Source organism: Akebia trifoliata, chromosome 11 (genome assembly GCF_017979445.1).
Source record: "Akebia trifoliata isolate Shusen 1 chromosome 11, ASM1797944v1, whole genome shotgun sequence".
Lineage (NCBI taxonomy): Eukaryota > Viridiplantae > Streptophyta > Magnoliopsida > Ranunculales > Lardizabalaceae > Akebia > Akebia trifoliata.
The window spans coordinates 47182316-47210305 of record NC_141385.1 but is presented as its reverse complement, the minus strand read 5'-3'; the positions used below and the strand labels follow the sequence as shown (position 1 = coordinate 47210305).

General features: G+C 34.6%; 1 protein-coding gene across 2 annotated transcripts; it reads right to left on the bottom strand.

Annotated features, from left to right (window-relative positions):
- LOC147392194 (uncharacterized) lies at nucleotides 1-27804 on the bottom strand. Of its 2 annotated transcripts, XM_086457367.1 has the most exons (22): nucleotides 26992-27803; nucleotides 24732-24846; nucleotides 24290-24390; nucleotides 20937-21028; nucleotides 17247-17382; nucleotides 17005-17073; nucleotides 16751-16852; nucleotides 16101-16199; nucleotides 14991-15101; nucleotides 14193-14399; nucleotides 13845-13952; nucleotides 12868-12963; nucleotides 9175-9231; nucleotides 7549-7695; nucleotides 7317-7376; nucleotides 7077-7181; nucleotides 5999-6160; nucleotides 5365-5438; nucleotides 3404-3527; nucleotides 2025-2116; nucleotides 790-910; nucleotides 1-690 (listed from the first exon to the last, which is right to left on the bottom strand). In XM_086457367.1, the coding sequence occupies exons 1-22, from the start codon at nucleotides 27643-27645 to the stop codon at nucleotides 538-540; spliced, it is 2985 nt and encodes a 994-aa protein (XP_086313493.1). In that variant the 5' UTR covers nucleotides 27646-27803; the 3' UTR covers nucleotides 1-537. The 2 variants fall into 2 exon arrangements, with proteins under 2 accessions (XP_086313493.1, XP_086313494.1); XM_086457368.1 differs by lacking the exons at nucleotides 1-690; nucleotides 790-910; nucleotides 2025-2116 and adding an exon at nucleotides 2453-2477 and having other exon boundaries at nucleotides 26992-27804.
- Between the last annotated feature and the right edge of the window lie 186 nt (nucleotides 27805-27990).

Genomic DNA, 27990 nt, shown 5'->3' with positions numbered 1-27990 from the left:
TTGATGATCAAATGATACCCTGAAGCAACAATTTTCGTTATTCTCCATAAGGATTGAGAGAAGAAAGACGTTAACATGTAATGGAATGGCATACATAGGCCATTACACAGATACACTAATCGAGGTATAACAAACCCAATCATACGACCCTAATCGGATTGTTGCTGATGTTTATGAATGTAAGATGTCCCACGATTTAGAACTATTTACATAACGAACATTATCATAATGGAAACCCTCTAGTAATTTAGTAATGAAACTATAATACATAACACGTCTACATTTGAAGAACATATACCAGGGAACCGATCGACTCCTCTTCCTCACACACTGGTGTGTTCAAATCAAGTAAAGCTGCCACGGAAATACCGGGCTGAATCATTTTTGAAAACTAGAGATTGGCATTGATTGATAGACTACAGCCAGATTGACAAGTGAACTACAGAGATACCCATTTGTTGATTGATAATTTTCAAGAATAAAAGAGGGAGTTTGCTCCTGCTATGTTCTATTCTTTTTTAAAGATGTATTTGGTAGTCAGGAGGGACATTTACATGGTTCAATTCCCCAAGTATTCTTTGCATAGTCATCAACTGTTCTATCACTACTGAATCTGCTGGAGCCAGCAGTACTAAGGATGCTCATTCGGGTCCATTTCTCTTGATCAACAAATGTTTTATCAGCCAAAGCCTGCAGTTGAATTTTGTTAGAAAGAAATAAAGTCACAGTCCATTTTAAGACCACCATACATGGGGTTGGGAACTCTGGAAGAACCGAAGATGGGGGTACCTGTGCTTCTACATAGCTTGCAAAATCATTTCCGAGGAGATAGAAATCCCCACCACTCTCTACAGTGTCACATAATGATTTGAAGTAATCCTTGAAACCGAAGCAGCCATCACGAACCATCCTAGACATCAAAAATCAATAATAAGAATTGGAATTCAGAGGTACTCTTGTTCTCAGGAGGCTGCAACCAAACATTGTTACTGTGCAGAAGGTGACCATATTGTCTCTATTAGAAGTTATATGAAAGTGTGTAAAACAAACATGATTGATTCAGTGTGCAGGAACAAACCAGTTTTGAGGTAAATCATAGCGATGGACAACCATTAAAAACTTTCCTTCGAAAGGTTTTGATTGGTTAGACCTTAGAAAATTAAATTAAACAGTTTAGCTATATAAATTACTTTCACCATTCACAATCAATAAAGGTACCTTCTCCAAAGCAGTTGAAATGTGACAATTATAATACAATTAAAACATTAAAATTGCCTTTCTTTTTCGCATACTACATTACTTTTTTCTTTGAGGGAATAAAATTTAGAAAGTATGAAATTAAGAAAATCGTGTAATTAAACTGATTTTCATGAGGTTTGAATTTGGATTTCGATGATAAAATTTGGAATGAGAAATTATGCATTGCCATAGTTTTTCTTTTTCTTTTTGAAATCTCTTTCCTAATTTTTCTCTTTTATGACAAAAAAATTTCCGCGCTCTATTTACTTGTATATTTAAATAATTAGTGAGTAAAAATCACTGGCTCACAAGTTTTATGCCTTATGCAAGCACAGTGGTTAAAATTTAAAGTGAAAGTGGGTTCAATGGGGTTTGAACCCAAGGTCGTGGGATCAACTCTCCACACACCTTTTCCAACTTAGCTAAGTTGGCATCATATAACTTATTCTCTTCTCATAGAAGTAGTCATATTCTATAGTGTCTGACATAACAATTTAATATCTTGAGTTATTTTAGGAGGACCAGCCAGTTCAGCTCAGTAAAACCAAATTTAAACCATGAAGACTAATGTTGGCCCAGGACATCCAACTGAGCCATGTTCCTCCTTGACCCACCCCAGTCCAAAAATCATTTTCCTTCCTTATCCAATTTCATGAATAAAAAACATACAAATTGGATTGAGAACTTCAAAAACTGTAAGACAGTGAGAAAGAATAACTTGTCTAAAAATGTTAAAGGAAACAACAAATTACCACAGAAAATAAAAATAAATCTTAAAGATTTACCTAACAACACGTGCAAATTGGAGTGGTACTTTGAGGGTAGATCCCTTTTCGCGTAAAGCTGGCACTTCATGTACTTTTGCACCGAATACAAACTAATGAAAAGGGAAAAAACTAGCACAAAATCAGAGTTTCCCATACAACACTTAACACAATCCACGTAGCAATTTACAAAGATGCTAACAGCAACGAAGTTATGAACTATAAGTTAAAAGAAAACTAGTTTTAATCTTAGATTGATTTCAGAAAATCCCATTAGTTGCAAGAATCAGCATTAATAATATTTCATTTAGGAAAATAATAATATTGTGCAAAGGGATCATCAATCAGATAAAAATCTTCATGAAGCCACATTTAATGGACATTAAAGAATATAAGTTTTTCGAAGTCAACTTACAAATCTCATCAACCAAAGATACCTTTTTATTTGTTCACTTAATGATTTATCCAATATTACTGCATGCAGTCACGAACATGAATACAAAAATTAGATAAATCAATAAATATGTCGAAAACATTACAATTTCATTATCACTATGTACACTGTATTCCAATTACCCAGGTAGGGCATGCAATGCACAGGAATACGAAAATGTTGAAAATTAATCATTGAATAAATCAATAGACATATGTGAGAAATATTAGAACTACATCATCACTGTCAATACCTTATCCCAATTGCTGGAACTAGATTGGTTACATATATGAAAGTGTCCATGCGTCCAATATTTAGAGGCTTGCGTTCCAGAAACATGGTACTTTGACCCATGGCACTGGTATCACATGTCATGCTAATAATGTTAGCCTCCATTAATTGAACAATTTCAATCCTTGTGATAGGGCACTAGCTGCCACCATCTCTAAAGATTCCCCCTGATCAATGTGTGGCAAGGTGTGCCAATAGAGCAGACACCAGAATTTAGCCTCTTTTTTTTTCAATAAGAATTTAGCTTCAATAAGTCGGCATCCAAATATCTCCACCTAGTGTCACTTTAGACATTGACTTTTTCATCATCTTATACAATTAAGTTGAAGATGCCATCTTGCTAAGTTGGTAAGGTCTTGAATGTTGATACAACGACATGGTTCAAAACCCACCTTCACCCACTACTAACTCACCACTTGTCTATTGAAAGGAAAAAAGAAATTTTTTTTACCAATTGACTTCTATTTGAGATATTTAAGTTCTAAAGAGCTATAACTTCATTCAAAAGAAAATATCAATACTGAAATCAAACATGAATCTCAAAGCGCTACCCTCCTAAACTAACACATCAAGAAAACTAACAAACACTGACATCAGAAATATTCAGTGAGAAGATAATCTAGAAGCAGTTCAATTTCAGCTTTTAATTATCAATCGTATATAAGATGGAACTTACCATGCTATCTTCTCCTATTTCTTCAATAATTTCAACTGTAGACCCATCTGCTGTAGCTAAAAGTAAACATCCATTCATCAAAAACTTCATGTTGCTAGTTCCTGAAGCCTCATGTCCAGCAGTGCTACAAAAGAATTATGACGCTACATCAACGTGACGGAAAATGTATCAGTTTCAAAAGAATAGCCAAACTTGGTCATTTGGAAATCAGTGTATTCCTCTAAATGGTGCATGAAGCACCTATTTTGGCTTAATTAACCAAGGAATGTTTCACACACATCTTGGTGAACCCAAAACCAAAAAATGGCCTGAACCATGATTCCTAGTTATTGAATTTGACCATTTTTTTTCCATTCTAGGTACCAACCCAACGCTTACACCTATGGACTAAAATTTTAATCTTCATTCAGTCTATTCTTGCAATTTCTAGGCCTCTGCTGAAAATAAGTGCATAAACTGAGAATGTAATTGTTTCTACGTATCAAAAACAAAAAACGACAACAATAAAGAATGTGAATGGTTCCACCATTTGCATAGTGCTTCAACATAATTGATCAATGTAAAGTGTTTGTTTTCCTTTTTCTTTTTTTATTACTTGAACAGCCATATGGGATGAGATGTTAACAAGTATACATCTCATTAAAAAGGGTTTTTGCATTCCAAGAGATCTCCCAATGTGCAAAGGGGTAGTGTACCATCTCCTTATCCACTTCAACTATGCTCAAAATGTATGAGATGAGTTTTTCTTGCTCTTACATACTAATTGGGTGGTATCCAGATGTGCTTCAAAGCTGGTGTAAGCATAGTCACCAAGTGGGAATACGAGTTTAAAACGGCAAGGGAAGACTTTGGATAAAATGGAAAAAAGGGGAAAGAATTGAGAACAAAATGGGAAAAACAATAAATATACAAAATAAATTACAATATATATATATATATTATATATATATATATATATATATATATATATTATATATATATATATATATATATATTAGACATTTAGTATATGTTTTCAATATATTTTTTGGGGAAAAAAAACCACACACTATTGAGTATCTATGCATGATAACATGTTTCAACATATAATTGTGCATTTATGATTAAAACAAGTCTAACCATCACTGTTTCTTTTGAGCAAAATAGCATATTATTGAAAAAAAATTAAAAACCATCACATCAAGACATTATGATAAAATCCCACATTAAACCACATTTACTAACTAAATCCAGACAATCATAAGATCATAGAAATTAACCATAGGTAAAAAAAAACAGGGGTTATTATTATTATTATTAATTTGAAAAAACGTGAAAACACAAAAAATGTGCTTGAAAAGTAAAAAACACATTTTTTTAATAAGTCGAGTTTTTTTATTTTTTATTGTTTTAATTGTTAGAGGTACAAAACACGTTGAAACAAGACTTAAAAAAAAACATAGTTTTTTGTTACTATGGGTGTAAGAGTGGCCGACCAAGGTGTTCAGCCCAAATGGTTATGCTGAGTGGAGATATCTTTTGTGTGCTATTTTCTGGGCTACTATTTGGAAGGAGCAAAATAACAGTCTTCAACATAGAGGAGGTAGCAGGGACAAGGTCATATTGAAAATTAAGGTCCATCTCTACAAGTGGTCTTCCATTATTTGGGAAGAATTTGAATGTAAATCTCCTATTTTAAGGCTATCTCCGGGCTTCCTTGTAGTGCCGTTCTTTCAGGTATTCTGTGAGATCCTCTCACATTTCCCTTTTTCCACATAATTGGCTCTGTTAGCCTTGTAGCAATAAAATCTACCTTAATAAATAAATAAATAAAAAAGGAAAGAAACCTAAGGGAAAATATTAGCCAGGTGGTAATGTTTACTAATTATGGAGTGAGAGATGAAGATAAAGAAAAGCCTAGCAACTAAAATCAAGGATGGTATGACCTAAAAGACTGGAACAGCAGGTTATTATTTCCAAACCTTATGTGCTGTGAAAGGTCACTCCCTGGTATTAACAATTCGGCAACAGAGACATTATAATCAGGAATAAAAACCTGAAAAATAGAAAATATAAAATTTCAGCAATCGGATGAAAATAAACCAAACCAAAAAGGATAAAAAAAACAGGAGCAGAAATACGATTTTCCACATCACCCCCATGCAGCCTGGGAATCAAGTCAATGGAACCTAAAATAAATATTCAGGCCTCATTCAGTGGAGGTTGGATAATGGATAGAATAATAACAAACTTGCTTTGATAACACAGATTTGATAATACCAATCAATACTGCAAAGATTCACATTTACAAATCATAATAGGTTTTAAGAAATGCCCTCAATTCTTAATGAACAAAGCCTTTAATCCAAGGAAATACGGTAAAACTCGTGTGATCTACCTAACTGAATAGAGTATGAAATTAATGTTTTGGTCTGTTTTGACATTCTATAAAGACAGATGTTGGCTAAGGATCAAGGACATTGCAATGGCATCAATGATATTGCAATAATCGAGTCAACTAAGCAGTATTGTTGACATAAAAGAAAGTTGGCTAGGATCATCCATCTAACAAGTATTTTAATATGCCTGCACACAAACACAGCTATCTTCTTTTACCAGTTTCAAAAGATCTCCGACATCAGCATCATTGTTGATCTTTTCTGCAACAGCATGACAGAGTTTGATTATCTTCTTCGCAATTTCATAACCTGGAGCAGCTTTCCCTCCAATAATGCACACACGAGGAACAACCTTTCTCCTGACACTCTTATCCATGTTCTGAAATGAAATCAAAATGAGTAAAGCAAGACAGTAAGCAATAACTAAAACATACAGTCCATACAATATGTAGAGAACTTGCAACATTAATATTGATTGACATGTGCTGGTACAGATGTGCAGATATCATAGTAAAGAACTGTCATTGGAAGAGAACACATGAATAAAACGGGGGGAAAACGAGGGTGCATTTGGGCCGCAGGAATTCATAACTGCTTCAACTTCCCAATGTTGGGGGTTTGGTTAGACTGAACTCCGCTGACTTCAAAGTTGTGGGTGAGTACAACTTGTACCCCATTTTGAGTCTCAACCAAGATATAGAAAGTAAATTAAATACAAAGATCCTAATTAACCTAAGTCACTCTTACCATTCAAATTAAAAATCCTAATCACCAATACTTTCTAATGTAGAAGATACTAATTGATATATCCTAAATATATGCCTCCTTCACATCCTGCCATTTGTGATAACTGATAAATACACTAACAATGCTACTAATTGATATATCCAACAATTGCACTTTATTCTCATTGAAAATGATGATACTACTCTTATATTCTGACTTTTTGAAAGCTCAAATTTGGAATTGAACACCTAATAGTGACGCCTATATGTTCAAACAAATGCCTGCATTGCAGCAACAACCACAATCAATTACGCCCTAGGAGATATATTGAAAGAAATAAGGGAAGCATGGAAAGAATAGCATATCCAGAGAAGTATAGGTACAGTATCCATGAGAATCCCACCTGATAGTTTACTTATAAGGAAATAGTATCTGTTTGTTTGCTTGTTTGTTCATAAAGAACATTATTGATGAGTACAATCCTGACTATCTAATTTTATATTTTATCTCCAATTTTCTGTACAAATCCATAAAGTGTTTGAAAAACTAGAAATCAATCTATCACCTACCTTTATGCAGTCATACCGATGGATGATGCCAAACAAATTAAGTAATTGTCTTTTGTATTCATGTATTCGCTTGATCTGTACATCAAACATTGCATCAACTCGGACCTGCAATTGAAAGTGATACATGGCTAGAATGAAGTCGTTTAGGAAGCATCTAATTTCCTGAATGTATAAAACGTCCTCTAAAAAATAAAGGAAATCCAGAGAAGTCAAGTCTCTGGAGTAGTCTTTTTAGCAAACCTTCACACCACTCATTGCTTCAATGTACTCAGATAGCCTCATTTTATTAACCCTTCGGACCTGGATCATGCAATTAATTTTTTTAAAATCAGTTCATTCCATTCATTAACAACAACACACACACACACACACACACACACACACACACACACATACACACAAAAAAAAACAGCGCATTACTATATTTGGATTCCAGAACAACTGCATACATATAAAAGCAACATAGAACTACCATTTTCCATTCTTGTTGTAGGTCAGCATTTGATGCATATTGCCGTAATCCAATTAAAAGGTCAACATCACGGATCCAAGCTTCTGTTCCAAGCCATTTTGAGATAAGAGAGCATAAATTAGGATTGCTCACCACAATCCAGCGACGCTGAGACATCACATTTTCAAAAAGTCACATATGATTAACAAGTATACCAAATCCAATTTGTATGTCTCTGTGATTTAGTGTTAAGAGCTCCAGATGCATCAAAGTGTAAGAAACACAATTCCCAGACTCTAGTCTAGAGAGTGGTAAAATGAAAAATTAGAGTTGTAAAATGAAAGACAGTGTTTTTACCAAAAAAAAGGGGAAAAACTAATTGAAAGGAGCCATGGTCTATTGTGTAGTAGAGTTGTTTTAACTGAAAATTCAATTGTGTGATTGGAAATTAAAATTGATACTCCTATGAGGCTGTTAATATGACAAGAAGGTAGCCATTAACATAGCACAAAATCCAGTTCAACATGACCATACTAAGCACATTGAAGACAACAAGCACTTCATTCATGAGTAAGTTGTTTCTAAAGATCTTTGTTTACCTTTTGTTATGACTGAGAAACGACTAACTTATGTTCTCACTAAAGAAGTCATTAAGACAAGACTAGAATCAATTCTTATCAAGCTGGGCATGATAAATAGCTATGCTCAAGTTGAGAGGAGTTGAGTTACTTGATGGAATGGTCTTTATGTAATTTGGAGAGTTATGAGGATGTCATTATTTTTATATAAAAATAAATTAATAAATAAATGAGAAGGGACAGAATAGACTAACTTTTCTCTGTAGTTTTCTCTTTCTATCTTTCTTCTTCTTTCTCTTTTCCTTGCATCTTCCTTCTAGGGTCCTATTCAACTTTAAACAATCGAATTCTAGCCTTCAAGTCCTCTGAAAATACCCTTTCCGTGCATTTTAGTGAAAGGTGCCTATAATCTCAGTAGAAGTCTGTTTAAGAAATGTTTCACTAAAGTAACGGATCCAACTTGGGTCAATTCCAACCTATCTAAAAAGGACACTCCATTTTTCAAGAAATTATCATGTCAGACACATACCGACACACCTTTCCAAACACATTAAACTATTCAAACACGTGCACATACACACACATACATCGATTACACGATTTTAAGGTATATTAGCTTATTTAAATACATTCTTTATAATATGTAACTTATAAAAATGTATCACATGGCATATGGAGTAAATCCAATGAATGTGTCTATGTATCAGATTTGTGATGGTCAGAGCATCTAGCACTTTATAATGGTTTTTGATACCGAAACGTCTGTATATTTGTTATGTAGATTCCACAGCATTGGCTTTATTAGGTGTCAAAAAAGGTTGAGGAAAACTGAAAAAGTCTGTGTCAGGAATTCTAGAGATGACCAGAGTTGATCATTAGGTCAGTTAGGATTAATGATCTGTCGGCTCTGAGGGCAATCACATGTTGTGAAGGCCAGACAGGCCACAGATATCTTCTCAAAGTCATGAAAATCCCTGGATATCCTAAATTAAATGTTAAAACATCCAATTAAATAGACCAAAAAACATAATCCAAATTGTACGAATTAAAGAGGCTTGGTGCTATTGACCTGTGTAACACCATTTGTCTTGTACTTGAATTTCTGGGGCCACAGCTCATAAAAGTCCTGTAAAAATGTTACGAAAAGTATTAAACAGTTTCATTAAATTGCATGACAGATAAAAAAAAGTCAAGAAGATAGAAACAACTTGGAGCTTCAAAAGAAAAAAAGAGTTGAATTGTTGCATTGCCAAAAAAACAAAAACAAAAAACCAACAGAAAAAAGAAAAAGAGAGATTTCTTTAAGATATTTAGTTATTGAGTGCATTTACAAATGAATATGAAACCGACATAAGCACACAATGGTGCTTCAATAGTTATGAAATACTTAATGGGTGTCGGGAAAAACTTCAGAATCTGCTGGTGTGACTATTACATTAGTTTATATGGATACAGAAATCCAGCTCACATGGCTTACTTAAAAACTCACATGCCTCCTTCAAGGCAAAGACCAAAACACCCTACTAATGAATATATAACTGCTCAAACATCAAGGACAGAAAACAATCCTAGTTTTGGCCTGATATGCAAACACAAAATCTTCTTTTCGTGTTAGAATGTTGTGAGACCTTCAAAAGCTAGAAATATGCTCTCTCTGAAACTAACTTATATTTCTCCGAAACTAACTTACGAGTAATTCACTAACTGATTAAATTGCCTTAGGATTCCTAGTATTTTCATCATCTTCCAGAAAAATAAGTTGACAAGAAGCAAACCATCCAATGCACTTCTCACATGGAGCAAAATGTGACATCTTGGAGAAATGGTGCCAGAAAAAACGAAATCAGCTCCATATTGTCTCTTCAGCAAACCCAGCACAAAATCCATACTCATCTTCCCATGGATCCTAGGAAAGGTTAAGGTTGAATAAAGATCAGTGTGCAGAAAATCCATACTCATCTTCCCATGGAGCCTAAGAATGGTTAGGGGTGAATAAAGATCAGCATCAATCTTTGTAATATGGAGAATCCAACACCTTCCAACATTCCTATTCACGTCTTAACATATGCCAAAAAACGTGTCATTCCAAAGTTCCAGTCTTCCATCTCCAAGTGTCCTTTCAAACCCCAATGAAGTTTGGAAATATGGTTTTTCCCTGGTTAACACCTCAGCATGCACAACTTATTTCCCTTGGAAAGATAAAAGGCCTGGATATTTAAATTTTTTTTTGTAAAATCTCAAATATTATCTCCTAAAAATCCATATCGCCTCATCGATCTCTTTGAAAGCTTCAAAACCTATAGGGTAGCCAAGGTAGTCAATGATAGTGTTCACCTATTTAATGCATCAGCAGCCTTATTGGTCACTCCACCTTACAATAAATGACAATTAAATTCGTGTAACGACCAACTTGTCATGATTGATTATCCTTCTGTTGAACATCAGATCAGAATAAACTCCAGTTGACTGAGATAATGTCACCAACATCCCTATGCTTAAACAGTAGCATAATATTCCACAACGTACATATGATAAAGTCAACAAGTGTCATTCAATTTCTCATTGATAATGTCACATTCTTTCCTTCCTGACTTAAGACAATCCTACTCCAAGATGGGATGCATCTCAATATTTTTTTCAAAATTAAACCATGCCAAAAGTAAAGATTCCATCATTTGCTGCTTAATAGCTGCAAATGCTTCCTTTGCCTCCATCAATTAAAATATTTCCTCGCAAAGAATCTTCAATGGAGCAATGATGGAACTAAACCCCTTTATGAACCTTCTATAGAATGTGGCAAGCCCATGAAAGCTAAGAATATCATGAATATTATTAGGCACAAGGCTACTGACAATGGCTTTCACTTTTTGACCACCTTGATCCCATCAGCTGAGACAGCATAGCCTATAAAAAAAATTATTTGTCAAAACATCACATTTCTTCAAATTCACATACAAAGCTTGTTCCCGAAACACATCCAACACTAGAATTATACGTCGAAGTATGTAAATAAAATTTTTCCAATGAATAAGAGTTGGTTCAAATATCCCAAAAGGAATTTGGTGCACGAAATAAGCCCAAAATGATCACCAACCATCATAGAGCCCTTCTCAAATCCTATACGAAGTCTTTCATACGTCTCACAGCCTTCCTCTATTTTAATGATATCACTATGGAAATTCTTGTTGAAAAGCACATGCACCATGAAGTATATCAGGTATCGGAACTTAATAGTTCATTGCCATCTTACTATACATTCTTCGAGTTCCTTCCTTTTTGGAAGTCAACATGATGACACGACAAGGACTCATGCTCTCCTAGATTAATGCCTTGGGTAGTAACGCGACCACTTTTCTCTTCAACTCTTCATGTTCCGTTGGGCTTATTTATATGCTGGTTTACTTGGTAAACTTGAACCCGGGATGAGATCTATATGATGTTGGATGTCTCCAGTTCTTAGAACAGATATATCTTCTGTTTTCACATGAAATCTGATGCCAAAAGACTTACAAAGCATATAGTAGACCCCTTAAGAAAACCCTACTAGATTGAAATCTGAACCCTCCATTCAAATCTAATCCAGACACGTAAGACAAAACTGGACAAAGATTTCCATATGATAGGCACATGACTAGCATATGCTTAGTTAAGTAAAAAATGATGAGTCGAGATCCCATACGGTGTCTCATTTCTATAGATAGGAACGGTGTCTACATGGCACAATTTGATTAGGACATACACACATTGGGCCGCGTGAGCAGCTTGATTAGGAGCCCAAGGTGTTTTAAAGACCAACTAAAACGTGCCTTGTAGACACCTAACCTATTTTATAGGAATGGAACACCGTATTGGATCCTGAGTCAAAAATGATACCCAAGAATAAGCATGAATGAAGATAAAGCCCCAAGTCCTTAACGCCCTCCCCTTCGTGGGCTCCTCTTATGTGATCCATCTTGGCTAGAAAATCAACGACCATCAAGCTTGCATCAAAATCCTGGGTTAGGGTTTCGGTGCAATTCTTGAAAGGCGATAGAAAATAAATCTCTTAAGAAAAACTTCAAAAATAGCTGCAATTGTTGCAATTGCATGAGCTTATATAGCTATTTAAATATACTCACATGTCTCAATCAAAAAAAGGACAAAAATATATGATTGTTCAAACATCCAGAACATAAAATCAGTCCCTGTTTTGTCATGATCTTCAAAGTGCAAGATCTTCTTCCCCGGTTAGAATTCTGTGAAGTTAATTGGAGAAACTATCTCCAGGTAAAATTTCAGCTTCATACCCAAATCCTTCTTCATCCAACAATTGACTAAAGTTTTGATGATTTTATTGAACTGTGCAATGCATCAAATTATATATTAAATTGGTACACTTCACTAAAAGGTATTCAACAAAAGTTAGGATCAAAATAGAGACCCAATTATAGACATAGATGGCGAAGCTCAGCAAATGTCACGAGTCCATGTAGCAATCATGATTCAGATTTTAAATGTCTTTTGGTTCCATCACAGGCAAAAATCAATAACTCATTAAGTACATGAGCTCCCACTTCTTCAGTCATCTTCGAAATAGCAGGTAAATAGACTTTGTAAATATATACATATTTTAGAGTTTTAATTTTTACAAGAACAAGACTAGAAAATAACCATACTTATAAACAAACAACATTTGAAATTCCATTTGAATAGCAAAGATAAAAGTAACTCCTAAACCAAAGTCATTTTATGAAAGTAGAAGGTGGATTGAGCTTAGAGTTACCTTGAATACTCTAGTTTTCAATAATTCTAAATGAACTCTGGATACACCATTCACCGTATGACAACAGACAATTGATAGGTTTGCCATTCGGATATTCTGTAAAATCAAATGGGTAACAGACAAAATCAACTGCAAATAGTATGTTAGGAAATAAATTTTTATGAACCTAACACTAACTTTTTTATTTTTTCTCTAGTTATAAATAAAGTGATTGCTCACATTCAACAGCATGTGCCTTGGTGTATGTCATTTACAGATAATGTAGTATTAGTTGATGAGACAGAGAGTCAAGTAAAACTAGAATGATGGAGAGGGGATTGAAGACCCAAAGGCTTTAGAATAAGGAGAACCAAGTATGTGGAATGCAAATTTAGTATTGAAATCGATGAAGAGGAATGTCGAGCAAAAATTGAAGAGATTTAAGAAAATGTTGCCCATAGAATAAGAACTAGATGGTTAAAGTGGAGATGGGCTTTTGGAGTGCTATGTGATTGACCAATCAAATTACAGGGAAAATTCTATAAGAGGTAGTAGTACCAGCAATGGTTTATAGAGCTAAATGATGGACGGTCAAGAAGCATTGTGTTAATGCATAACAGAAATGAGGATGTTGCGATAGGCAAATGGAAATACTAAGAAAGAAAAAATTGGAAAGGAATGTCTTCAAGAAAATGTAATAATAGTAGCTCCAAGCCTCCAATGGGTGATGAACTAAAAGAAAGCCAATTGAGATGGTTTTCATCGATAAAAAAAAAAGATGGTTTGAGCACGTTCAACGAGGGCCAATTACATCCCCAGTTTAGAAGGAACATTCGATTTGATGGTTCTGAAAGAGTAAAAGGAAATCTTCAAAGAAAGTGCATTTAGATGGTTTAGCATATTGTATTTCACCTACCCACGATCCCCTAAAGCCTACTTACCTATAGAAAATGACACAGTATAGTAACAAAGAACAAAAGTGATGGTTGGTTGAATACCTTAATGGCACCTTCCTCAACCATTGACATCCGAGAGAGTCGACTGTAATCAAGACCAAACCGCTTTTTCAACTCCTCCATGAATATAAAGTTTATGTCATATATAATCTGCAAACAAGACAATTTGTAAAACTTTATGGAAATGTAATGAGTAGTAAAGTATACTCAACAAATGAACTGATCATTACAAAAAATATTTCTGTGAAAATAAAATCATGAACCTGCTTCAGCAAATAACATTCAGTGAAGGCAAAAACAAAGGGAATTATTCTCCATTTAAATACTCGCATGATCTCTAATATCCCTGATCTTGAAATATTGTTCTGAAGATAATCTTCTAAAATGCACCTGCAAATGTCGTGGAAGAAGACTGCCAAGTAGGTCAACTGGAATTTTCTCTAGTCCTTCAGGTAGCACTGTGTGAGTTGTGAAGCTGAAAATTTGGCATACAATGCCCCAAGCTCTATTCCAATCCAAATGTTCTTCATCAACAAGTATCCTCATGATCTCTGCTATTGCAAGAGATGGGTGAGTATCATTCAACTGAAGAGAAACCTGCAGGAAGCATCAGAAATATAGTATAAATCATCCTTAATCTAAGTAGCAAGAACATAATTTGAGAGAGAGCCAATAATCCAATCTTGGTATTTTATTTTTCTTTATAGATAAAAAAGTGTTGTTGAAAGGGAAAGGAAAAGGAGATCAAGAAGACCTACCTATAAGGCTATAACAAAGAAATTAAAGGAAAGAAGAAAACAAAAAAGGTAAATGACGATGGAAATGGAAACTCACACCCTTATACCCTCCCCTCATAAATAGCTTCCCAATTGAAAAGAAAATTCTCAAAAATACTCCCTTAAACCCATCAAAGGCTTTGCCATTTGTGGTGAATTTGTTCTCTAGGAATCAAGAAACCTTCTGTGTCTCAAGACCTCGAACATCCAATTCATGAATATGTAATGGGATATGGCAACAGGCATCTACATCTGAACCCCATCAGTAACTGTCCTATCAGAGTATGGATATGATGGACCAAGTTACTCCAAGTCTTTCCTAACTACATATTTCCATTGCCATAGAATCTAATGTAACTTTACGGTACGAGATCTTGCAATTTACTAGATCAACTATCTCAACTGGAAAAACCTTATCAGGGAAGTCGTCAAAGTTACTGTGAGAATCTTTGAATCTCCGAATGATGTCTTGCATTGATGCTGACACAAAGAAATACTGTTGTTTCAACCGCAGCTCCTTCCCCTAAAAGGCAGCAGTAACTCGTCAACAGTTTGAAATGGAAGCAATGAAAAATAACAATAGAGCTCTATAAAAAACAATTTGCACAAAAGCTATGCTACAGGATCAGTGTAAGACACACTGACACTACACAAAGCCAATACTTCGACTCATCCACATAACTTATTCCATAAGGTTGAGAGAGATTTCTGAAAACACTTCAGGTAAGTATACAATGTGGAAAGAATGTGACTAGATAAGTTGATATCTATTAAAATCATCTATACAGTACATACATAATTACTGAAAACAAAATATTTTGAACAAATAGAGTTTTGTAGGAAATATGTGTCGAAATGTCTGGCACATGAGTATTCGACACAGAAAATTCTTAGAAAGAGGCATTTTACTTATCTGATACAGCGTCATTGTCACACAATGTAAAGAAATCTTTAACTTATTCTAGTTCTTACTTAAGCTCACTCTACATCAGGAGTGTCACTAAATTTGGGATGATATCTTACTCCATAATTCCTTGTAACATTTGTTTTTGGTAACTTATCTCAGGAAAGAGAATAGATTAAGCAAAGAAGAAGGAAGTGAAGATTAGAAGAAGAAATCTTGGAAAGAAAAAAAAAATGAACTGAAAGATAATTCAAGAACTCAATGATGTCATACTAATTTATGCAATTGGGCAATGCTAGCCCCTTTACAGATAGTATGCTCTAGACCGCATTTTGTTATAGCAAATCAGTAAATAATTGAAAAGGGTATATAGATATAAGTCCACAATTCTAATTTAAGTAAATTATCAATAAGGATGGCACGAAACCATGAACAACTTTTTGTCCATCCCATACAGCCCAAATCAATTGTTCTCCATTTGATCTTTTTCACATTACTTTTAGATACACAAAATTATCTATAAGTTCAAATGGAAGAATACCTGAAGATACATGTTATGAATACCAAAGATCACACTAGTATTTCAATTTTCACAAGAGGATTAAAAAAAAAACATACCTGATAAGAACGATCATCAGGATACAATACACTACTTATCGTCTCAGCCCTCTGTCTGTTAACAACAGCATTGATATAATCTCCAGTATTATAGGATTCCTGCCAAAATATAATAGTAACAATTTGAAAAGAAAGAGTACAATCTTTATAAATTATATCAATTTTAAATGAAAGTTGATGTCGCCAACCCAAGTAATTTGAGTAAGGTGTAGACTATGACGATGGAAGTTCAGTGGAAATAACTATGCTCAACTGCACACTGAAAGATAAATTTTTAGAAAATAAAGGTAAAAAAATAAAATAATGGTGAATGATTATTATGATCTAAGTCATTGTCCTTACTAAGGTGCAAGTGTGCAACACGTTCAGTATCTCCAACAGTTTCAGTGTCCACATCTGCTAATCCAGTTATATCTCTTCAAAAGTATGCTATATCGAAATACAATAAATGTATAGAGCCCAAACTAAAATCATACACAAACGAAACAAAAATAAAGAAAAAAATACCAACTTCTACAGTGGGCAAATCCATTAGCATTAAAACAAAACTATAGCAAATCAAATGCAGATAATATGCACTCAGTCACTATGCATTGCATAAACGGAATAAGTACCAAATATTAATAGTATGACACTAACTCTAAAATTACCATATCATACTGGCCACTTGGTTTAGCTGCCCATAGGCGGAGATTGATTGTGTTCCTTGTTCCGTAACCAGGTATTGGATTGTCATAAGCAACAGCCTCAACCTATCAGAAAGAAAGCAAATCAGTATTTCAAAAAATAAGTCAAGACCTTCAACGAAACTGTTTCCAGTTGGCTTCTGCAATAGACTTGGAACGAAATCAAAGTTAACACAACTGTTCCTGGGAAAAAATAAATGCAATTCAGACTGCCTAACCGTTTCTCCAGGGCCCCAGACTTTACATTTTTCTCCATTCAAAAGCTCCTCTTCAACAGACCCATAGAACTGTTTCATCCGGCAGAATACCGAAGAGTAAACCATTAAAGTGTTAGGCTTAATTCAAGGATACAAAGATAAATGTCAAACGCCAATCAGAGAGGGGGGATGACATATGTCAAACAATAGACAACATGAGAAAAGCTCCAACAAAGATTATAGAAGGATAAATACTTGCACACCTTCACTGGATATGAGACATTAACACGTTCTATCTCCCAAGGATTTCCAAAATTCAACCAATAATCAGGCTGCTCATGTTGAAATCCATCCAATATAACCTGTCGGAATAACCCATACTGGTACCGTAGTCCATACCTGCAAAATAAATGTGTATCCTATCATATTTGAGAAGTTCCAAAACATTTGGTAGGGAAACACTAACGCAAGATAGCCTCAATAGTCTGAAACATCTAAATTAGAATACACAATGGAAAGGCAGAGTTTACATATGGAAGTTTAAGTTCAGTAAAGCTGGGACCACTGTCCAGATCCAAATATTAAGCACTAAGAAAGTGATTTTTAAAGTAAGTAAAAAAATGAAACAGCAAATTGATGACTGGCATAACTGTTCGGAAAATTCTCATCATACGAGAAAATTGTCGATTTTTATTCTCAGGTGGTGAGAGTGGCAGAACTGCCCCATACTGAGTTTTTTCCCAATCATGAGCAATCTTGGGTACAATTATCACCAGGTAAAAGTATTTTTGGAGGGGGGGGGGGGGGGGGGGGGGCTCTCAGGCCAAAACCCACGATCCTAATGAGTTTTTATGGCCAAACCAGCCAAAGATACATTGAAAAGGGAAGAATGTGCTCTCCACTATCGTTGAAGACTCCATAAACCACGGTTGAACTTTTGCCAAAACATGTCAAACCCACTCCAAACTTACTCATCCACCCTTGGCTCCAGATTTGACCTCTATGGTATACTAGATGGGTTCAGTATAATGGTCAGGGCCTTTAAGGTCTGTCGGGATTTGTTCCTAGCTCTGCACCAATGGGTCAAATAAAAGAAGCAATCAGCTGACATCCTAGAGTTTTCCGAACCAGAAAATTCCCAATAGATGATAAATGTACAAGGGCTAACCTAACCTAATGGAAGGACAATAAGAGGATCCAGAAGAGCCTTTTTCATCTTCCTGATTGCTAGCTGTTCTTGAAGGCTTGGGCTTTCAACTTAGCACTCAGTCAAAAAACCTTAAGGATGCTACAGATCAATCAAAGCATAAGGAGTGAGGTTGGCCTTTAATCTAGCTTGTAACATTTGTATGGTTGGGGTCCTCAGACTCTTTGACAATTGAGATCCCAGATCAAATAATCACCAACCTTGGATATTATAAACCAATATTGATGGGGACATCAAAACTTGAAGAGTAGATTTTAGTTTTTATTTAGATTTTTATTTTAGAACTTTAATTTTATGTTTTTGGACTTATTTTGATGTTTTATTGGCCCATGATCTTAATATAATATTTAGGGGCTGTTTCCTAACTTTAATTCGTCTTTTATTTAAGTTTATTAGGTTTGGAAACTTCGGAGAGAGAAAGTTACAAAATTAGGTTATTTATTTGGTATTTTAGTTTAATTGGGATTCTTGACTTTATTTTCTTTATGTATAGATTGTATTAGGCTTTTTTTTTTCAAACGAAGATTTGATGAATAAAGAATGAGTTTCTTTTATGGAGTGAAGTGAGTTCTCTACCATTCTTGGTTTGATTTCAAGAAACCCTTGGTGTAGTTCCAAGGTACTATTTTTTCTATCATCTTCTCAACTTTCCATTTTTTTTATTGTTTCTTGATTTTCTTGAAATCTTGAATCCATCAAGAATCCTCTTTTATTGATTTTCTTTTAATCCTTATGATTTTTAAATTCTTAAAGTCTTGAATCTTGATTTCTTGAAACCCATTTTATTTTACCCTTAATCCTTCTCCATTTTCATTAACCCTTATTTCATTAAGCTATTTTCTAAATCTACCTCTAATCATAATTTCAAATATAGCCAATTGGGGTTTTGGAAATCCTTTTCCTATTGTTGCCCAAATCCTTAACCCAATTCCAAAATCACCCAAATCAGATTCCTTAAAACCCTTATTTTCCACTTCTTCCCTCACCATCCTGCATCAAATATGTTTTTCATCTTCCAAGTTTAGTTTTGAGAAAATGTGAAAAGAAAATGGAAAACAAGGACATCATCTGAGATGTCTTTGTTCAAAGATGATGCAACAGCGGAACTGTTCAAGCTCCTGAAAGGGTGACCAAGTCGTGAGCCTGAATTTGAACAATGTACGGAGAGTAAAATACCTTACTGCAAAAGCTATGGCCCTTATAGAGGCTCCAGACCTCATAGGCTAGTGATTGTGTCAAAATCGGGGTCGAGCAACATTTCATAAACAGGGCTTCAATTACATTAATGGAACGACATATAGAACCTACATTCAAATGACAACCTTTCACAATTCAATAAAATATGGCTACGCCTGATGTTTCCACTTGTCACACAAGCACATATTGTAACTTGCAACGTATAGTACTGAAATCAAAGGGTCGTCTTGTACTTTCTGACTCACACGAAATAGATAAGTCAACCTATCAACCCAGCATTCCAATGACAACCTTTCACAATTCGAAAAAATATGGCTAAGTCAAATGTTTCCACTTGTCAGATGAGCTCATATTATAAGGCATATTACCGAAATCAAAGAGCCATGTATTTTCCGACACACAAGAAATAGATCAGTCAACCATCAATCTGACCCAACCTTCGCCTTATGAGGGATTTGTACTATCGTGCACTCAGCAAACCACCAACCTACATGGCTTGTGGCCTGGATTGGCATCATTATCTTTTCACTTTAACAAAAATTAGGCATGCTCCAAAGGAAAAGTTACTCAGCTCCAAGATTTTAGCCAACTCCAGAAACAGTTACCATCCTTGGAAATTTGGTTTAAATGTCAGTCCCAGTTCCCAAGATCTGTTGTAATTAGCTGGAAAAAATAAGTCAAAAGCGAAAAATGGAGACACATTGTGACAAACCTCTGATGTTTTATCCCGGTCAGCTGAGACCAAGACATCCTAGCCAAGACATTCCAAGATGAAACGAAATTTTGAACCATGGGAAAAAACTCCCTGATCCTAATCCAAAATGAATTGAACTTAGATTGAGAAAGGGCTCAGTTTGCCAGATTTTCCTGTATTGCTAAAACTCTTAACACTTATTTTTGTAGGGGATAGGTCTCTTTATCAATAATAGTCACCTCTGCCACAAGATACGCTATCTAATTGGTGCAGGATGAAGTAAACTATTCTAATATGATGATGAATTAAAATAAAAAAGAAGTGAACCATTTAATTAAGTGATGGCCCACCCAATGATAATATAAAAAGACATAAATAAAACCCTCTAAATATATATAGGGTCCCGTTCGACAGCCAATTTTTTTTTATATGGGTTAGAAGTTTCGGAATGGGCAGATTTTTTGTGAGGATGATTTCCTCACCATAGAGATCATCCTCACAAAAAATCAGCCCATTCCGAAACTTCTAACCCCATCAAAAGTGGTTTACAAATTAATGGTAAAAATTGGCGGAATGGGCTGATTTTTTGTGAGGATGATCTCTATGGTTACGAGATCAACCTCACAAAAAATCAGCCCATTCCGAAACTTCTAACCAATAGAAGATTTGTATCAGTTTTCCAAGTTCCAACTAAATAAGAAACCTTTGAATTAGAATCCAAACAATTAACCAACTAGGTGCCATGAAGGCATCTCAAAATGTCTACAAAAAAAGGTGTTCCACATCATTCTTTCATCAATTTGTTGTTGAACCTAGGAAACGAAACTTAAAGAGAAAATATAGTCATATTCATACCCCCAAGCTGGGAAATCCAATGTTGCTAAAGAGTCCATCTGACATGCTGAAAGGCGAGCTAAGCCACCATTGCCAAGGGCAGCATCTCCTTCCTTAGAACACAACAACAAAAAACTAAAGGCATAAAAAAGAATGTGATTGGTCCTTAAACAAAAAAATAATTAATCAAGGAAAAAAGTCCCAAAATACAACTTTAAAGGTAAATCTGTAGGCATTTGATTGGATGAGTGTTACTCAAAGTTCGAAACTGGAAAAAATAAAATAAGTGCTAACATTCATTCAAAAACAAGAAACTTTTCTGTTTTGTCCTTTTTTGGGATAAATGTTAACTTCAGTCAACACAAAGAAAAAGAAATAAGGAATGGAGGTCGAGGAGACCTTCCAATAAGAAAAACCAACGAGGCAACACGAGAAGACAGAAAACATAAGACTAACCAGCAAGCACTAAATATATAATGTGGCTAACGGAAGGATTGGCTCAAACATACAAATAACAACTGAAATTCTATTGATATACAAGTACCGCAACAATTACATGATAATTTAGATCTGTATATCTATTACAAGATAAAAACGAAAAATAAAAGGATAGAAGGGATACATTTGAGGAACGATTCCAACCCAACAATGTTAGAGAAACAACTCAACCTAATATGATCAAGGATCTCATGATCAAATGCAGTGCCACATGGCATATCACGAGTCCCGTTTAATGCAACAAGTTGTGATAAAATCGCTAGCAGTTATGTGACACATGTACCACTAATAAGCGGTTACGTGACACGCATACCATGAGCAATCAGCTATAAAATGAATGAAAATAATGAGTAGCAGTGTGCTACCTAAGATGAAAGTAGGGCAAGCATTTATGAATCATGATTTGACCATCCAAATTCGTAACTGCCCAAGGATTGTAAAAGGAGAGATGCCCTCCTCTTATGGGGGACCAATCCGAATTTTCTCACTCTCTCTACATAATTCTATGTTTAAACTTTTTTCTCTTCTAACTTGATTGTCAAAGTCTCTTTGGCAAGCACCACACTGGTATCCCAACAAAAAAACCCTACCAGAGAAGACAATCATTGTAGCCTTGTTCTACCTAAGAAGATGGTTGGAGTTGTATTGTTCCACCTGAGAAGACAACCGAAGATTGCTAATCATGCCGAAGGAAAAAACATTTATCATGACACATATCTCAAGGAACGTGCAGCCCGTAAAATTTTCCACATTCATTATTATCATAGTCTAACCTTTTGGGATGATGATAACAACTTCAATATTTGGGAAAAGTCACAGGTGATGATTATAACGATACTACTACAACTAATAATAAGACTATTTGTTATTATTAGAACTAGTATTACTTCATTTTTACCACTAGTACCCTGTGGTTATTTTTTCTATAACTGTTATTATGACAAGAATGAAGTAGTTCAGAATTTCTAAGAGAAGAAAAAGAATGATAACACAAAAAATGGATTTCCAGATGTTTTCTTTTCTTTGTTGTTCTTTTCTGTGATGCTTTTCTTGAGACTCTCTCGGCCTCTTTGTATCTTTGTTTCTTGTTTTCCCTCTCTGATCAATATATTATACTTTTCAAAAAAAAAATTGGATTTCCAGATGGGTTAAGTATGGGTAAAACCAGTATCACAAAAAAAAATTGTCAAACCTAGGGTTGACTAGAACAAAAGACTACACTAAACTAAGTTTTGCTGATGAAAAAACCAACAAGTAAAATGAGTGATCCATTGACCGACCAAGCATCAAATTGGGTACCTGGCGTATGCAAAGAATCAAACAAGCCATAAAGATTGACAGCTTAGTGGTGTATACAATAAGTGAAGTCGTGAGAAGTATGCAGAATAGGATGCTCTTGCATCATTGAAGTTTTCCAAAAGAATGCATAGAACCAGTTTATTTTACTTTTCTAAAATTATTTTGAGATGTTTATTTCTCTATTATTTTCCAAATACAGACCTTTGAAACCAAATATTTGGCTATTGCATCCCCTTTATACAAAATATTTTTCAATTTTTGTGTAGTAATTGTTGCTTATTTTCCATGTATTATTTGGTCTTTCATCAACAATGGTAAACTGAAGACAAATAATATATTATCATAATTGACAAGAAATCATTTCAGAATATGGAGGCTCGCTCATCTAGAGGGCTATTGGTCATTTGAAAATTTTATTCCATAACTGAGGTTACATTAGAGGAGCTTCATCTTTTGCTAATACAAGGAAGGTTTAAACTGTTAATTCAGAGGAATGTTTCAGTCAAGGGAAAAAAATGAAACATTCACCGACATGCAATGAAACATTCATAAAAATCAATATTTTAATGACAAATAATGTGGAAAAAAAACATATTTTAGATTATGAAATGACTGTTAAAACTACTTATTTCAAGTATATCATACACTTCATGTTGAAATGTACTATTAAACGCCAATATGATGTGAATATGCTAAGTTAGATTGTATTAAAGTATGTTTAATGTTTCAACTTTCGTTAAGCTATCAAATGCTTGTAGCCTAATGAATCAGATGCCTTACTTTAATCAGAAGATTGTGGATTATTTCCTTCTGGATTGCAATGAGAAAGGTACCTTAAAATAAAACTATTCCCCTAGAGAGAGAGAGAGAGAGAGATTTGAAAGGACTGAAAAAAAAAATTTGTAGAGATTCCTGGTATCATTTGAATCTCTGTTTTTTCCAAAGATTCCATTGCCTTTTCTATATTTGTGTCCTTTTCTGATTTTGGTTTATTTCGAAATATTTCAGTTGAAACATTCAAACATACAAGCCGAAAATTTTAATTTCAGGAATCTTTCCTATCGAAATGTTCAAACATTGGACATACTAGCCGATACATTCTGATACGATACTTTGAGATCATGAATATAAGTTTTTATATGTTGTTTTTGGCATTCCATTTAATATCTTAATGATAGGCACTTAATCTTTCTCAGCTGCATTTGGACTATTGATTATAAGAGAATGTTATTTATATCTGCCAACGAAATAGAAGAAAGAATTCAGAGGAACGGATACAAAGTTTCAACAGCCACTGTGGTTGGGACTTGGGAATGAGAATTGAGTATATGCACATCAATAGATTACAAGATCTATTTGTACCTCATGAAAAATTAGCATGCTTGATCTAAGAGCTGCATGCATTGATATATGACTTAAACAGAAAAATAAATAGAAAGAAAAAACATAGAATTGGTGTTGAATACAAGTGCAACTTGCACAGGCACAGATCCAATTTACTAGTATCCATATCACAAAATGAGGTACACAAAGTACATTCAGAAAATCAGAACGAAGTTGTCAAATATCTTCCTAACCTGCTCGGCCAACTCTTCAAACTCAAAACCAAGCTGACTTAGCGCATCTGCATATTGGTCCTTGATGCCTAAATTTATAACACTATTCGACAAAGAACGACCTGAAAGAGCGAATACAACTAAACTTTTAGCAGACAATATGTGTGAAACAAATGAAGCAATAACATCACTCTACCTCACCGTTTAGAAAGTGAAACCAGAGCCATATTATGTCCAGATAATTAAAAAGAAATGATTTTTCCATAAACCAATTCTTCCAAATGATCAAATTATTTTTCCATTCCTTCACTCCACCAGTTGAACTAAAATGTGGGTGAAGTAGTGAAAAGTTAGTTATCCAGAGAAATTATTTTTAATACTTGTCATACATGTATACCAATTTTACTGGAGAAGCATTGAGCAAACAAAACATCAAATGCTCACTCAAAAGTTTGAATGATACCCATGAGAAACTCAAGAGAGAGGAAGTATAAGCGCTTTGGATCTTTTCTCTTGAAGTATATTTGGGTATCATGCCAACGCTCAATCAACCGATCTCTTACACTGTGAGATAATGCCTGCAAACATCATCATATCAAACAAACTGTGAGGCATAAATAAAGCCACCTCCTTTGGATAAGTGCTCACATTGGGTTCTGAGCCCAGGCAATGAATCTTCATCTCAAAGCGTGTTCATATCACGCATGTCTCAAAATAATAATAATAATAATAATAAGTTAATGCTTTGTATGGAAGCTTAGAAAAATTTTCCTTCGAATTTTTTTCCTTAAACAGGTGAGACTACATATAAGAATTGAATTTGAAACAACTAGGGCCATAATAATGGGGATAATAATTAATAATGGCCTTTATATCTGGGGCATTATCTATATTATAAAACACAATGGTGGAACCCACTTTGCTACAGTTGTGTATAAACATCCCATCCGCTACAGTTTTGTGTGGGACAAACATCCCACCAAGCTACAATATGTGGGGCCCACTTTATTTTCTTTACTCTTCACCTCTTCTAACTTTAATATTTCCTCTTTTTATCTCTCTAACCCACTTTATTGGTTTTCATCTCTTATTCACCTCAAAAACTTTTAATAATACCCCTCCAACTTTTTTTTTACACTTTTATCCCTTACCCCCAAAGAGGGTGCCCTTCACCCCCTCCAACTTTACTATATTTTTTCTTTTACTCCTTTTAATCCACTTTATTGTTTTTCATCTTTTACTCCTCTAACCTCAAAAAAAATTTATAACACCCATCCAATTTCATTTTTTTTTTCGTTTTACCCCCCCCCCCCAACCCCAAAGAGAATGTCCATGCCGGAGGCACGGGTGAACTCTAGTTTACATATATAACAGAACGAGGTATGACCCAAGACTCCTATAACACCATTTTCAACAGTTCTAATGGCTCTTTTTGATAAAACTATGGCTGAATCAATCCAAACTAAACCAAAGATATTATTACTAAACAAAATTTTGATTGTACTTTGTTGCATCTTCATAAATTAACTCAACAAGGAACCAATAACTACTTAAAAGACAGAATATCTAAACAAACCAACCTATTATGATTTCAACTTTTTAGGAGCATTTGGTTATTTACACAGCAAAAAGGTTTCCTGGAACTACACTCCAGAACTCTTCACAGAAGTGCACGGTATTCTCCATCCAACTAGAATTAACTGAACCATTGAATTTTAAAATAATTTAAATATAAAAATTACAAGAAATCTGACTGTTTTTGCCCTGTCATGGAGTTCTATTAGGCTGAAATTTGTTGCATGGGGAGTTCTAACGTGTCAAGCATACCAACCTCCTAGTGGATTGCCACCTCAGCAACTACCACATGTACAGAAAAACTCAACCTTCCTGAAGAAGGAGACTCCATCTAGATAACATGTCTACCTTCTTACATTGATACTTGCATTCTGTAATTTCTTTTAAAAACTCTTCCGTTTTCTTTAAACTCCAAATTTAAATTAAATTTCTTTCATTAAGAGCAATTCAGAAACCAAACGCATTTGAAACTAAAGGTAGAAAATCGAACTTAAAATGTAAATTAAGCTTATTTCATTAAGATCGATTCAGAAACCAAAGCCAGTTGAAAATTGAAACTAAAAGTAGAAAATCAAACTTAAAATGTAATTTAAGCTTCTTTCATCAAGAACAATTCAGAAACCAGATGTAGTTGAAACTAAAAGTAGAAAATCAAACTTCAAATATAAATTAAGCTTATTTCATTAAGAACAATTCAGAAACCGAAAGTAGTTGAAACTAAAAGTAGAAAATTAAAGTTCAAATTTAAATTAAGTTTCTTTCATTAAGAGCAATTCAGAAACCAAATGCAGTTGAAACTAAAAGTATTAAATTAAAGTTCAAATGTAAATTAAGCTTCTTTCATCAAGAACAATTCAGAAACCAATTTTAGTTGAAACTAAAAAAAGAAAATTAAAGTTCAATTTTAAATTAAGTTTCTTTCATTAAGAGCAATTCAGAAACCAAATGCAGTTGAAACTAAAAATAGAAAATCAAACTTAAAAATGAAAATTAAGCTTCTTTCATCAAGAACAATTCAGAAACCAAATGCAGTTGAAACTAAAAATAGAAAATCAAACTTAAAAATGTATATTAAGCTTCTTTCATCAAGAACAATTCAGAAACCAAATGCAGTTGAAACTAGAAGTAGAAAAATCAAACTTCTTTACTTGATAAGCCTCGAAATCATCGAAACTGAACCGAGACCTTGCGACCGTATACTCAACATGATCCAAAATATCCTTCTGAAGACTAACAGGATCATTCTTCAAGAAACCATCCATAAACCCAAATATCCTCTCCGCCTTCGCCACTAATCCAGCTTTCCGCACAACAATCCCTCTAGAAGGCACCGACGAAACCGCAACATCATCACCACCATTGATCGCCTCCTTCAAAGCTTTCTGAATCTGATCCAACTTCTCTCGATCCTCAACTTTCCTTCCATGAGAATCAATCACAAAGAACTTCTTCACAAAGAAATCTCCTTCGAATTCGACAGTTGCCTTGTCAATTCTCAATCCAAGGATCTTGAAAACCCTAGTGATGATCTGGAGAAGTCCAATTCTGTTACGAGCTCTGATCACGAACGTTGTGGAGTCAGAGGAGTCGGTGTTGTCGATATTGATTGTGGAAGTTTCGGAGATTGCTTCATTGGAGGATCGAAGAGGTTTGGATTGAGGAGATGAGAAGCAGAGTAGGGAGAGAGATGGAAATATTTTTCGTGAAGTTGGGAATGTTGGAATGAGAGAAAGAGGAGATAAAGGAGAGAGCTTTTTGTGGGTAGGAGTGAAGGTGAGAAGAGAAGAAGAGATCGAAGACATCGAAGAAGAGATGATTTTACAGAGAAATCTTTGATTTTTGGTAGATTTTTTTAATTGTCAGCAGAGTTACATCGTTTGAAGGAGATGTAAAGCACTGATGACTAAGCAGAACTCGAAGAAAGAGCTCTGTATTGTTTGGCACCCCGCCTATGGGGAGTATTTGAAGAAGGAAGGACTGTAGTCCGTAGGAGAACTTGAGTGGTGAAAGTACGAAAAAGGACATTGTCTATGTTAAAAATGACATTATTGTAGTAAAACTGATTTGTTTGTTACTTGTTGTTAGATGATTTTTACGAAATTTTGCTTCAGGTTGCTATGGTGAGGGGATAGTTTATTACTTACGAG

Excerpts from the sequence above, each read along its gene's own strand:
- LOC147392194 (XM_086457367.1), bottom strand. The coding sequence starts at position 27,645 with ATGTCTTCGATCTCTTCTTCTCTTCTCACCTTCACTCCTACCCACAAA. Across the intron at positions 5,439-5,998 it reads TCGGAGATCTTTTGAAACTG|GTTTTTATTCCTGATTATAA; the intron begins GTAAAAGAAGAT and ends TCTATTTTTCAG. Across the intron at positions 911-2,024 it reads CAATTTGCACGTGTTGTTAG|GATGGTTCGTGATGGCTGCT; the intron begins GTAAATCTTTAA and ends TTTGATGTCTAG.